General features: G+C 36.9%; 2 protein-coding genes across 2 annotated transcripts in view; one reads left to right on the forward strand and one right to left on the reverse strand.

Moving 5' to 3' along the window:
* CLNK (cytokine dependent hematopoietic cell linker) overlaps window positions 1-902 on the forward strand; it is a 120,177-nt gene extending 119,275 nt beyond the window's left edge. Inside the window, exon 13 of the mRNA XM_019473361.1 lies at window positions 756-902. Coding sequence (XP_019328906.1) covers window positions 756-902 — 147 coding nt within the window. The remainder of the gene's footprint in view (window positions 1-755) is intronic.
* Window positions 903-3,333: 2,431 nt separating this feature from the next.
* On the reverse strand, window positions 3,334-8,289 carry ZNF518B (zinc finger protein 518B). The gene has a single exon (XM_009284152.2). It carries the CDS (start codon window positions 8,085-8,087, stop codon window positions 4,842-4,844), a length of 3,246 nt encoding a protein of 1,081 aa, XP_009282427.1. The 5' UTR covers window positions 8,088-8,289; the 3' UTR covers window positions 3,334-4,841.
* Window positions 8,290-14,882: the final 6,593 nt, after the last annotated feature.

The raw sequence follows: 14,882 nt of genomic DNA on the forward strand, positions 1-14,882 counted from the left end.
GTGATGATAGCTTAGTGGCATGATGAAAGCTTACAAGTCACACACACAGGGAAGAGAACTATTTAAACTGAGGGCTGCTAACCATTGGAATGGCAGGATTAAGAGACTCCCACCAGGACAGACGAGGATAAATACCTTGGATAGTTTTCCATTACTGCTTGATCAGTTCAGGAATCTCAAACCACACCTTTATTAATTTAGGAACGGACTTGGAAGATGTCATTGTTTTGAACACCAGAGAACAAGACTAATAGCCTGCCGAGAACCTTCTTGTTCCACACTTTAAAGGGATTTTATAGCAATTTTCTCAGTAAACTGAATGGGAAAATAAAAGGTACATTTAAAAAGGCACGAAGAAACTTGCAGTGTGAAGTATCATGTACTGCTAATTAAGTGTAACTTTTGAAAGTTAGTAATGATTTATAGTTGCTTCATCTTTTCAAAATCTATCATCACATCTACCATCACAAACTTTTACAGGTGGTACTGCATTCTCAGGGCTTAGACGTGCTCCCCTTTTGCCCTAAGCAGCCAGCTGCTTTCTCCTACACAAGACAGAGACACAAAGGAATTAAGAGGATTAAATTCTGGTGCTTTTCCTTTTATGATAGCTTCCATCTAATCTAATCATAATTCTATGCAAAATATTGCCTATTTCTAATGCTGTCATTTGCAAGTCTTTTAATGTTATAGACAAAAACATCTGGCAATTCCATTTTTAATCACTGATTACAATTTCTCTTTCTTCCCCCCAGAAATTTAATTCTGTGAAAGAAATCATTGACTTCTACAAATATGTTCCCATCACACTCATTGACGGAAAGGATAAATCAGGACTCCAGAGAGAACAATGCTACCTTACATATCCATTCAAATTGCGCAAAAGATGTTTTCTGCCTTAACGTCACCAACTTGTTTGTATAGATTTAAACAGAACAATTATTTAAATGTCTCAAAAATCATATTAACCTTTGAGTGAGGAGCTCCCCATAATATTATGAAGCATTCTAAATGCTCCACTAAAAAACTTTTCTCCAACTAAGAATAATAGATCTACTCCATTTTTTGATTCTTGTCATTTGTTTTAACTTTGAGGATACAGGTAAAGTATATGCCATTGTACTAATTCACAGAAAAGTGTTAAGAGAGACTGACTCCTGATATCTTGACAATGATTGCACAATTTGCTTATCTTGCACTGTACCTTCTAACACAAGACAAAAACCAAACTCAATCTTGCTTACCTAAAGGTCACTGAAGCTCAGTTAGTAGCAAAACCTAAGAAAGCATACTACAGTCATATAAAAAAATATTCTTGCTTTTAAAAATACACATGAAATTCTATTTATCTCAGTATTCACTGTTTAACAATTTCATTCGGTCTGCATGTGTGTTTGCACAATAACAAGCTGTGCTCAGCAGCCACTGAAGTCAGTGGGTGTCAGCTGGTGCTCATAGGTATTGAAGCAGATTATAAAGCTAGCTCTAATTATGTAAATTCTATTACTTAACTAACACTTAATCGTTAGCTTAAGCAGCAGATACTTGTATTCCATATCTGAGCCTTCAACCACTTACATAGTAGGACCATTATGCAAACAGTCCCTTTGAATTCATACCATGTGCAAATATAGAGATAAAAATCATCAGTAGGAACAGTAGATGTGCTTCAAACTCAGCAAGAAAACATGTTCCAGTGTGTATCAAAGATGACAAGAAGGTGGTATTTTTCCAGTAAAATATGGTAATATTTATTCATATAATTTCAGTTTTGGAAGGCTTAACTAAATTGATTATAAATATGAAAGGCAAACATCAGTATTTTTCTGCAAAGCATCCATAGTCTTCCTTTCTAACCACACTCAGAAGTTTGACTAGGTAATTGGAATATACCAAGAAAGAAACCTCAGTTACTTTAGCCTTACAGAATAGAAACAAGAAGCCCAAACAAAACATTGAAGCCCAAAACATGACATTCCAACCCAATTTATGATGTAGCATGTAGTGGCACAAATGATCTCTCAAAAAATTTAGCAGTTGGTTGTTATTTCCTTGCAACTTTTTTATTTCTCAATGCTGCACCAAAATGCAAGAGAATATTCATTATAATTATTTCTCTCAAATGACTGAGACTGTTAAACTTGAAGGAAATTACTCTGACATGACATTAGCTAATAATAATGAAAATTAACAAAACAGAAGCTGCTAAATAGTTTGGCAGAGCTCAGAAAAAGGAAGAGAGGCATGACATAATCTGCTTTAAGAGTTTCATAGCCACCATACAGTTTAACTTGCAAAAGGTTTTCATGTTAAAACAAAAGAAATTTTCTAAATTAAACCCCTGAAAAACACACAGCTTAACAATTTAGATAGCAGATTATGGCAGTGACATACAAAGCTTAGCAGATGTTTACTACAACAGTAAACTTGCTTACAAAAGACAATTATTAGTAGTATACTTAAGCCACCTAGAGTTTATGATGCTGAGCAGCAACACTTCCCTGCCCTCCCAGTACAGCTTTCATAAGGAATGTTCTAATTTTACCAGTGACAACTCTTACGAAGCAAATTCAAACCTGTTTATTTAGTAGCTTCTACAGAAACAAAATTAATTCAAACAGTAACCTGGACTGAAGGAGTTAAAACAAAGGAGGAATTTTAACCATGTTTTTTATGTTAAAATTTTTGATATTTAGTATATGTGATAAGCCAGAATTTTAAAATGGAAGCTATTTTCACAATCAAAAATGTAAATAGTACTGTAAGGTTTGGCATCAAAGTATATGAAGTGAAAAAACCCTCTAGTGTACCCATCTAAAAAAATATAATTCCATTTGAATACAAAATGAGAACTGTCATTTCATTATTACTGACAAAACAGACAAAAGGAACTTTGTTCTGTGGAACAGGTTAGTCTGATACAAATGATACAAAAATTTTCCATGTGTACATGATGAAAAAGACCTGACTTAAAGCACCAACTATCTGAAGGATTTTAACGCTGTATTGCAAAATGACTGGAAAGCAATGTTTTAACTCGTTTTGAAAATAAGCCTCAGTCAGATGTAGTTTTAAAATATTTACATTTCAATACAGATACGATACATACTTTATCAAAACAATGTATAATCTGCTGGAGTATATAAAAAAATATTCCCAGCTTAAACTGTTTACAAAAATGCACCAACAGTGAAAAGAGTTAGGAACTCAATGTTTTAACTCGTTTTGAAAATAAGCCTCAGTCAGATGTAGTTTTAAAATATTTACATTTCAATACAAATACAATACATACTTTATCAAAACAATGTATAATCTGCTGGAGTATATAAAAAAATATTCCCAGCTTAAACTGTTTACAAAAATGCACCAACAGTGAAAAGAGTTAGGAACTACCAGTTTTTCAAGAGTAGTCCCAGTTCAAACATAGAACACACATCCAGCATTAGAGTCAGTATTGATTTTCTTATTTGTAAAAATGTAAGAAGTTATTTTAATTGTAAATGTGCTTCAATATAGTTCATTCTGTATGATTTAAAATTGACAAGATGAAGAAAAACATCTATTGTTCATGTACAGAAACATTAGACTTCAGCATCATCCATCCCTCTTCTTCACTAAAAAAACTTGAAATTTGGCCCTGATTTAGGAAAGTGTTTAAGCAACTGAGCAATGTTTACACTGCACTGAAGTCAGTAGATACACGTTAGACGTACATATGTAACTAGGCACATGCTTGTATGAATTGAGACCTACAAAAAATATATTCTAACAACATCTAAATTCTTAAGATTAAGAAGGATGAAAGATTGCACTGAAAATCTGGTTCAACACTGTCAATGTAAAAGCTGTGCAACATGTTTTTTCATTTTGAAAAGTCTTCATCTTCAGCAAGTTCCCCCTGTAAATAAGGATTAACGTACCGACTAGAGTTCTAACCAAATGCCCAATTCTGCAAATGTGTTTCTATCAGGCTACACACACATGGTGGTAGAGGGTTTATGTTTGGCTGTTACTTCCTTAGATTTCAGAACAGCCTTGAGACCATATAGAGAAAAGCTTCTCTCTCCTATCGGTCCAAGCCTGAGATATTTCTGGCTCTGCCTGCTCAGAACAAAGATGGTAAAGAAAGCTGACAGTATTCTGCTCTCTTTGTCACATCTACGCAATACAGGCTAGGTAAAGACTAAGTACTAAACAAAATTAAACTTTTTAGTGCTATCTGACCTAGTGGGAGTAACTCTGATCCCACAGATTCTTCATTTACACCCTTATATCTCCTCTGAAGTCAGCAGAAGTGTTTTTGTTTCACTGAAACAGAGTACTTGCATTTAAGTTTTACTTTTTATGCGTGGTGCTTAATTTGCCACTAAAACCTATGATATACATTTGCTGCCCAGAGGATCAAAGGTACTTTTCAGTACACGTATGCTTGATCTCTGAAACACCATGCTGTAATAAAGCAAACTAAACCCTGTTAAATTTACAAAGATCTCATAGCCTAAGATTTTTATCCATACAGACCTAGCACAAACCAGTTACAGCACAGTATCCTAGCACAGAGAATGGTAACTAGAAAGATGCTTGCATAGCAAATCTTTTTCAAATTTCTCCTATGGAACAGATGAAGTTGACCTCCAATACAAATTTCAAACATGAGAGTGCAAAGTAGTGCTTAATCCTCACTATCAGCTTCTCTCTATCTCTGTAACTCCGCTCTCCTCTCCCACTTTGCTAACAGTAGAGACCGTTTGGCAAAATAAAGCAGTTATTTCAATCTTACTTTCCAAGCAAGTCAGTGGCACTCATTAAAATTAAGAGGGGAAACGCCCCTAGTCTCTCAATTAATGCTTTTTTGCTGGAAGAGAAAGAACATCCCAACCCTTGGTTGCCTCTATCAAGTGCCTCTGTCCATGACTTATCCATTCTTCTTGGTCCATATATACTCTTCCACAAAACCAACACTTAAACATACACTGAAGCGTTTCAGCTGGTGAAGTTTCCACCACCTGGTAGTTGTTTTTATGGGTCTTTTTTAGTTTCATTTTTAGCATACTCTGCTTTTTTGCTTGGTTTCCTGTCTCAACATTTTGAAGAGTAAGACGCTTTCGATAACGTTTGACACCAAGACAACTACTTGTCCTTTCTGATAGAACTACTTTCAGGACTTGACCTTTATACTTGTTGATAGTCTTCATGACATTAATTATCTCTGGCGAGTCAACGTCAGGATGGTTTAGTACCACAACTGGCTGGTTACGCCGAGGGCATTTTATCAACTGATTCATTCTCAGAGGGACAAGCCGAAGACGTCTTGCTGTCAACAGATATGACATGTCAGAACCTGAACTGGTTTCCGACTGAGTTCTTGTTTTCCTCTTAGGAAGTTCCCTGAAGCTTGCTTGTTTCACCTTATTTTTGGGACCTAGTTGACTTTTTGAATAGGGTTTGCTTTGCTTACTCACTTCGCTGCTTTTCTGAAATGGTACACCAGTTTGTTTGCTATTATTTTTAATGCTTGCCTCTCGCTTTGGTCTTTGCCTGAGTGATATACTTCGGGACTGAGCATTCAGTTCACTCTGATTAGGCAAACATGGCAAATTACTGCTAAGTGTCTCAGAAACACTGACAGGAACCGGGCGAGGCAGAAACATTTCATTGCAATACTTAGAAGGAGCTGATGTTTCACTCCTGTTTTCTATTCCATTTGATTTTTGACTGCTAGTAGCATTCAGCACTCTCAGCATTGTCCCTTTGGGGATAAACACTGGAGTAGCAACATGGGAATTTTTAGCTACCCTGCTTTTAGATGTTCTTGCAAATGTAAGCAACTGATCTTTACTGTGTTCTTCGCTACTAATCACACTGCTTCCACCATGCACTGGAGGCAAAGACGCAGACTGTTCCACTTCAGTGGCACGAACAACTCTCCCACAGCTTGCTGAATTTTCTTGAGGGAAAAGCACCTTTCTACTAGAAGCTTGACATCTCAAAGGCATGGATTTCATGTTAGATTCAGCAGCGGACATGAGCTGAGCAATCTTTCTACACAGCAGCGTTGCTGGCTTCTTACTGCATGTTGTGTCATCCCATCTAACACCCTCTGGAACGTTTTCAGCCCCAGAGCTAAGAGAAAATACAGATGAAATAACAGGTCCCTCAAAAGGGTTGCCTTTATTTTCCATCTTCTGTAGTTCTAATGATTCCAGAAGAAGATTGTTCTTTTGACTTACGGTTTCAGCTCTCTTTACTTTGCTAAAGCCAAAAGTCATGTCCTCGCAAGGTGGAGTTTTAATGACATGAAAGTTTTTTCCTGCTTCAGAAGATGTAACAGATTTTTTATCAAAACCCTTACCAGCTAGATGTGTTTCTGTAGAGCTGACTGGCAGACTCCCACATTCTTTGTCATCCCTCTTTAGAGGCAATGTATCCTTTTGTTTAAGGACTGCAGAAGAAGAGGAATTTTTGCCCTCCTGAGCGGCCTCTACTGAAATGTTCTTGGAACTTTTCTCTGCAGAAATAGCATATTTTGGAGGGGGTATATCCACACCTTCTTCATAACAATACAAGTCATAATGTAAGTTATTTTTTCCATCTACTTCCCACCTTGAGGATTTAAGATCACTTTTTTTTTCAGTACTATTCATCACCAGAGATGGAGAACAAAGTTCTATAACACCTGAATGGACATCAATACCTTTCACCAAATGAAAGCATAATTTTGATGCATCTTCCCTCTGTATAGATACAGAGTTACAGTCTGAGAGTTGAGAATCGGAAAAGCAAAGACATTCAGAATTCTTGTCATAGGTACTATCCAAATTAAGCTGGTTACTAACACTGGATAATTTGTCTACATTCACTTCCATGGTTAGTAACTCATTTTGAGATACAGAACATGTTTTTTTTCCTTCTGCAGATCGTTCTATATCTTGATTCTCAAGTTCCTCTCCAGCAGCGTTTACAGGTTTGTAAGTTGCTTCTTTCATAGGAATCAGTTTAAGAACCAACTGTTGCGCTCCATTCACTATTTTAATCTCTACTATCTGAGCTAAACAATTAGAAGGAACTACAAGTTCAGATGGTGCAACTACTGTTAAAGGCATCCCAGGTTGCAAAGGCTCTGTTTTTGGAGAATAAACCTCAACTTCAACACTTTGATTCTCACATACGCTTATTTCAGATGGCTCCAATATTGTTTTATCCTGGACTGATGCTGTGTTTACGCTACATTCTACATCATGAGAGGAACAGACTGTTTTAGTTACTTTATCTGGAATCTCACAAACCATATTTGAAGACAAATTTGAGAGTTTATTGTGAAAAGGAATTTTACTGTATTTCTGCTTTTCAAATAAAGTGCTTTGACTCTGCTTCTTTTGCTTGTGGTTTATGATAGTATTTGACAGCCGTTTTGTGGGCGTTTCATGTACTCTTCTCGTATGTTTGACTATATAGTCATGTCTAACAGCACCATATTCACAGTATTCACACTGATACGGAAAAGTTCCAGTGTGTTTCACCAAATGTCTCTGGAATTCTCCTTTGGTGTAGGATATGTAACTACAGTGGGAGCAAATAAATTTAATTTCTTCATGTTGACCTACATGCTTTTTATACTGCAAAGGATCCTTTGTTGAAAATCTACATTTATCACAGTAGTATTTACCTGGCAGAAAGTTTTTAACTTTAAATGTTTGCTGGGTTTTACTTGGGGATTTTTTTTCACGTTTTTCAAAGTCTACAGCATTGGCACCCTCAGGAACAAAATGGAAAGCTGGTGGTGTAATATGGCTGCACTTCTTGCAGATGAAATGTTTGTCTTCAGTCCACCCAAGCTTCTTATGCTTTTCTATATCTTGCATTGAAATTTTCTGAACACTTCTGCATTTTATACAGCTTATCAGTGACAACTTATTATTCTCAGCCTCAGTCCCTTGGTAACAGCAGTTTTGGTCATCATCCCCTTTTGATGGATTTGTTTTATCCTCAGAAGATTGCTTTGGGGATGTAGTTAAGGAATTATTTTTATCATTAACTTGGCCAGAGTACAATCTTGGTAAAATTTCCCTCATTTTTTTCAACTGCATTTCAGAAGACGTGACTCTGCACCAGTTTTGTCAAACACAGCAGCAACAGACAGAATGTTTTCTTGATATTAGTCTTGTGTATGCTGCTTATCAATCAATCATTCAGGCCAACAATCTGCAGAATACACGCTTTGGAAGAAACGGTGCTCAAGGAACTGCATCCATTTTATAGTCCATGTTCTTATTTTATTCAATCAACTTGCAGCACTAAAGAATAAAAAGCAGAAGATTAAGTCAGTTACAATTCACTGATCACTGAAATACAATGAACTAATAATTGAACTATTAGTGGACTACAGCTGAATTACAGAGTGCAAGTCTACTGTTAATATACCACTGATTGTATTCTGCACATACAACCATTAACTCTAAGCAAAACAGACCCAATCAAATAATCCTTTAACATTTGCTCTTATTCAAAATGTTCATAAATTCATAAAAGTATCTGCTATGCATCAAAACCTAGGCAGTTCATGCCATTTCTTCCATGTCATGAAAAATTTTACATTTAAGAAATGTATTTATAAGCCTAACAAGAAAGACACTTGGTAACAGAACTGAGCAGCAGAATATGATTTTAGTTCATATACAGCCCTTAACTCGGGAAAAGATATTGCGAAACACTGCAGGTGCCACTCATTTGTGAATCCCAGCAGGAAAAAGGAGAGTGACTGCAATGGTTACTAGAAACACGCAACTACAAGGTTTTTTTTAAATATAAGGATTTTTAAGTTAGCATGGAAATTCCTGAAGTACAGAAGGAAGTTCTTTTCTAATCAGGGCCAATGTTTCAGATCCAAAGTCTTGAACACTAATTCATAACAAGGTGTGATTTATACTTCACATGTTCTCAAAGTAATGAAGTCAAAACAATCTGCAGCTGCAAAATTAATTACTTTCACTTCTATTAATATCACAGTGTAATCACTTCTGTATATGTGGACAAGCATATAAGTAATTCACTCCATCCTGATAATACAGAATGTGTCAATCAAGCAAAATAAACAACAGAAGGCAGAGGGAGAACAGTAATATCAGTGTAAAACCACCACATTAACTTGTGCAGCATATTTGGCCCCACAGGTTCCAGCACTCTTACTATCTCTTTTCTATATTCAACATGAACAAGATCTCAGCCTTTAAGCTTTTGCCAAGACTATGAGACCATTGTTATTTGGAAAATAAACAACTAAATTAGCCTTTTGAGACATACATAAAACAAGATAAAGTCCAAAGCTAACAGCAACAAGTAAAATCTACTCAACACCTTTCTTATTCAAACATTCTTACTTACAGACATACTGTTGCACAGATCTGCCTTCACATATAGACCCTATTTCATGAGATTATTTCTAGATTCCTTTGGATTTCAATACATCCTACACAAGGCTTCTGCTTCTGAAATCCAGTTCCTCTCCAAGTCTATCTACAGAGAGCAGGCCTGATTTGGGCTCCAAAAGCAAAGTGCTGAGATCACCTAAGTAGCATCCTATTACAAAAATCCTACATGAGGAAAACTTTACACTATGGTACATCTCCACAATGGCTTGACAGGAGTAAGCCTATCAGTAAGTCTGATCCGGAAAGTTTTTCTTGCATCTCCCTGTGCTCCATCTGCCAATATCCCTAAGTGCTACAGGAATGCTGCCCTAAAGATGGGGCAAAGAGCAAGTATACTGATGTAACCTCAAACAACAATAAAAATAAGTTAGAAAATTAATTAGGGACAACATAATGGGCTTTTCACTCTTTAGCAGATGGATGGCTGCACATCTGTAAAACTCCTCAGTAGGTAGTTCTTAGGACTGTCGTAATCTCATCTCATTGCAATGTAGACAGCTGTATCTCCCTAAGTGAAAAACCTCTATAACCCAATGTGAAAAACAAATCAATGGCAGCCTCCCAGGAAGGAGGAAAGTATACATGACTACTGTATCATGATCGGAAGATTTTTTTTTTTAAGCAATTCTAATGTTGGTAACATTATGCCCTCTATTATCCAGATTCTAAAAAAGAAAGAAAAACAAATGTTTCTGGTAGTCTCGGATGGACCATTCTTCCCCTGCTAATATCACTTCTTAAACTGAAGGTTAATCTTGTTGATACACAAGTGTGACGGTAGGCCTATGTTCAGGAGATCCACTGTTTTATTTCAGGAGAAAGATAGTAAGATGTTGGTAACATTATGCCCTCTATTATCCAGATTCTAAAAAAGAAAGAAAAACAAATGTTTCTGGTAGTCTCGGATGGACCATTCTTCCCCTGCTAATATCACTTCTTAAACTGAAGGTTAATCTTGTTGATACACAAGTGTGACGGTAGGCCTATGTTCAGGAGATCCACTGTTTTATTTCAGGAGAAAGATAGTAAGAGATCTTGATAAGCCCAAGATCCAGATCAAAGATGCTTTAAAGATTTCTATACAGCTTTAAGAAAGAAATAAAATTGCATTTGAAAGGAAAGGGTGAAGTTAGATCAATATTTGCCTTTTTTTGCTGTTAACAGCTATCCATTGCTGCTGAAACTGCATTCCATATGAACTGACCAAAAGATAAGCATTGAGCACTTCATGCCGTCAACATCCTTGACCACAAAAAACAGTATTAAAGACATGGAGAGTTTTCTTAAATTTTTAACACTGTAAACTTCACCTTATGGGACAACATGAAAAAGGATCCACCACTTTTAAAGAGCAAGAAAGTACAAAAAACACTGTCAAACACTTTAAGAATGCTTCAATTTACCAGACAGATCTGGGTTGCTCAGTCCAAGAGGACACTAGAAGAATTTAACAAAGGTAATTCAAAGAACAGGCTAGTAATCCTTCTAAAATTTCCTAACTCAAATAGCTTTAAATATGAAAGTGAAAACAAATAGGTATATAACCCCAAAACCAAGCTTTCATTCAGACCTGTGACAAATATCATGTTGCTAGAATCCTGGTTTCGAATGTTGTTGGAGTTACTGTGACTGCATTTCAGATGTAGCCAGCAGCCAAGCAGCCACACAGCTGCTCACTGGCTCCCCACCCCTCCCTGAGTAGGAAGTGGAGTGAACTGGAGTAAAAGAGCAAAGCTTATGGGTCAGGACAAAGGCAGTTTAATAGATGAAGGAAAGACACAGGGAGGTGATGCAAAGGAAATCACTCACCACCTTCCACAAGCAGACTGATGCCTGGCCAGTCCCTGAGAAACAGCCACCTTGGAAGCCAACCCCCCTCTCCCATTCTTCTTCCTCTACTTCCAGTTTTCATTGCTGAGCATGATGTTATATGGTATGGACTATCCCCTTGACCAATTGTGGTCAGCTGTCCCAGCAGCGTGCCCTTCCAATCTCTTGCCCACCCCATGCCTACTCACTGCAGTGGAGGCAGAGAGGGGGAGAGAAAGAAAACCTTGACATTGTGCAAACACTGTTCAGCAACAGACAAAACACTGCTGTGCTATCAACAGTTTTAGCCACAGATCCAAAACACAGCACCATACAGGCTGCTATGAAGAAATTTAACTCCATCTCAGCCAGACTCAGTACCAGGTGAAAAAGAACTGAATAACCATGTGATGCTGAAGCAACACCACTGTTGTCTCCCTAGCTATTTTTTCACCAGCCTTTCCTGAACGCTGAATAGTTAACAAGAAAAGTTTTGATGCAACCAGTTCCACTTCATCATTATATTGGATAAAACAAGCCCAAAAGTACACTGTAATTTCATTCTTATATTAAAAAAAAATTTGCTTTTTCTGGTTACTTCAGAAAAATGAGACCATCAAGGTACACAGAGAGGCGGTGTCATCCAGCATCCATTCACTCCATACAAACGGTGGGAAGATTTGTTTTCATATTTAAAGTGTTAGCAGAGAGATACTTCAGAAGATTTAATTAAAACATACATACTCGATTTTTCAAGTTACAATCAAATGCAGAGCACACAGACCAATCCAAAGATATCATTAAAGGAAGACCTGAAAGTCTACATGGAGTCTGAATGACAAACACAAGAACAGGATAGATGAAGAATAGAGTAAGAGATACTAGGAGTGTTAAAATCAATTCCAGTCGCTGTCTTCACAGGAATGGATTCAGAAAAAGTTTGTGAAAATACTTTGAAATACAATAAGGTACCTAAATTAGGAGAAATTAAAAAAAAAGTTAGAGGCCTTAGTAGTTTTGAAAAAAAAATGGAAGCAAAAACTTAGAAGCACATGGAAAAAGGACAACATAGGGATGATAAACCAAACTTTCTCATTCACTCCTTCTACCAAACACCTGCAATTCAGTGACATTAAAAACTGGGCCATTTAATAAATGGAAATATTCCTGCCTTTCACATAACACTAGTGTATCTTGAACCTTGCTGCTCAAGACACAGAGATCAATAGATCCACAGGAGTCAAAAGGCATTCCAAACAGTGGATATCACATTTACATAAAGGTTAAAAAACAAAGACCAATTAAAACCAAGAAAAATAGAAAAAAAACATCCTCTGCAGCCTGACTATGCCAAATTCATCCAGTACAAGGTATTTTGCACTGCAGCAGATTACAGACCACTGATGTGGCCACTGTCAGACAGGAATTGCCAGTGTCTTCCCATTATTCTATACTCCTGAAGTTTCCATTTACTTCAAATACATTAATACTTTGTTCATCAAAGAAACATATTTATTTTCCAGTGTTTTAGTTCCTTTTTTAATCTGAAATTCAATGTTTCTATCAATGAGTGTGATGAGCAGCATGCATTTATCATGTGTTATCAAATAAATAAGACCTTACTTCAGCAAAGCACACACCTCTCACACTAAGTTCACAGACTGCATCCAACAATCAAGGCCTGCTTTGGTACTGAAAAGCCCATATAAGTCGTCTCTTAAGAGAAAAGTTTAAACAGAATTGGAAGACACTGTGCATCACTGTATCAGGAAGATACAGCGTGTAAAATTTGAGTCTCTGTGAAAAAACTTAAATCTCTGCATATGCTTAAGATTGCCTTGCCTGTATTTTACAATTATATACACCATATACTATCCATTTAACATTGACTGACTATCTCTGTTAAGCAGTTAACTGTGCTACTGATCCAACTACGTAGCCGCAATTATCAGTCATTAATTTTAGGCCTAATGACTGGGAGAGATCCAAAGTGCTTCACTCAAGTATAACGTACTGTAATAATTAAAAGAACTGATTCTGTATTAAAAACAAACTGTTCAAATACACCAAAGAAATTTTATCTACAATTATTTCTTCTTAAAAAGACATTTTGTTTCACAATAACAGCTAATCACAGTCGTAACACTTTCTGTACCTGAAATTCACATGAATTTTTTCCATCAACATGAATAAGGAATGTCAATGCAAAGAACTAAGAAAAGCAAAGACCATGCACCAGGTTTTCAGAGCTTACTTTTATTACAAAATATACAGGTATTTCACTCTACAGAAAAAATTTAATTACGTTCAAAATTTTTACTACTTATGATATAAAGTTATGCAAAATACCAATTAAGACTAAATCACTATTTTTAGAATGGATAGGTGAAAAATTGTCCAATTTATTGACATTTATTGGCATTGTAAGAAGTCAGGTATGTATATGGACTACACAGTATTCTATGGAAATGGAGGTCTGCTTCTCCATGGGTCTAGGACTGAGGCCTAGCTTTATTTGTACTTGAAAGATACACATTTCTGACGTATCATTCAATTGCTTGGCGGTCTTCTCACAATAAGCTAAGCAAGGCATTCTCAAATAACTACTGTATCGAAAGTAGTATTTTAGGGAGTGCTCAGAGATGTCTATACAGTTGTTTATCATTACATGTATGATCAACTTTAAAATTTATACTGCACGTTTCATCATTTCACATAGTTTACAACCATTTTCAAAATCTCTCTGTATATCCAAAGCATACTGACCAGTATTTAGCATTACCTTACTCTAAGCTTTAAGGCCTGTAAGCAACGAAGCAAGGAAGTATGGCACTGAAGAAAATGGGAGAGGAGGGGGGAGAGTCCCATTAAAAGTACATATCCCTCTGTACCCAGTTCTCAAAACACTCATGTAGATGCTAAAATTCATTTCTACAGGTTTAATTCCTGCTAAAGTCAGCCACATACTATCTGTGTGTGCAAGAAAAGGGCCTTAACTATAACCATTTACAGTAGTAACAATGCAGAACAGAATGCTAGCAAAATCCTGCAAAATACCATTAGTCTTCTTAACAATAAAACAGACTTTTTTTATGAAACGTGTATTTCCGGACACTTCGGCTACATCCATGATAACAGTGGATCGTTTATTTAGAAGAAATCCAAGTCATTTTATATGTCTAAATTATCTTAAGTGTCCAACGTAATACTTTCTAATGATAGATTCTATTGCAACAAAATTTAATGTAGGATTTAATTAAGCGAATCTTATGCCCAAATAGAGCTCTCTAAAGAACACAATTTACATACAAAATACAGGATGTTCTATCCTGCTCAGTTACTAACCCGAAAGCTTCTTTTCTTCAGGAAGAAGACCAAGATGACAAACCTGGACAACAGCTTTACAGTCCAGTCGAGTCTAAAGCAGTCTGATGGCGTCCACGAGACAGCAGCACCCGCCAGCCACCACCAAAAAATCCCATTTTCTTGGGCATCCAGCCCACCCACGCACAAGCGCTACCACCTCTCCGGGGAAGAGAGGCCTCCCTCGCTCGGGGCCCGTCTCCGGAGGCCAGGCCCCGCTGCTGCCCGGGCGAAGGCGGCCGGGCGGGTGGCGGACCCTCCGCAGGCCGCGCAGACCTCCGC

This window comes from Aptenodytes forsteri, unplaced genomic scaffold (assembly GCF_000699145.1).
Source record: "Aptenodytes forsteri isolate BGI_AS27 unplaced genomic scaffold, ASM69914v1 Scaffold375, whole genome shotgun sequence".
NCBI classification, from domain to species: Eukaryota; Metazoa; Chordata; class Aves; order Sphenisciformes; family Spheniscidae; genus Aptenodytes; species Aptenodytes forsteri.

Excerpts from the sequence above, each read along its gene's own strand:
- ZNF518B (XM_009284152.2), bottom strand. The coding sequence starts at position 8,087 with ATGCAGTTGAAAAAAATGAGGGAAATTTTACCAAGATTGTACTCTGGC.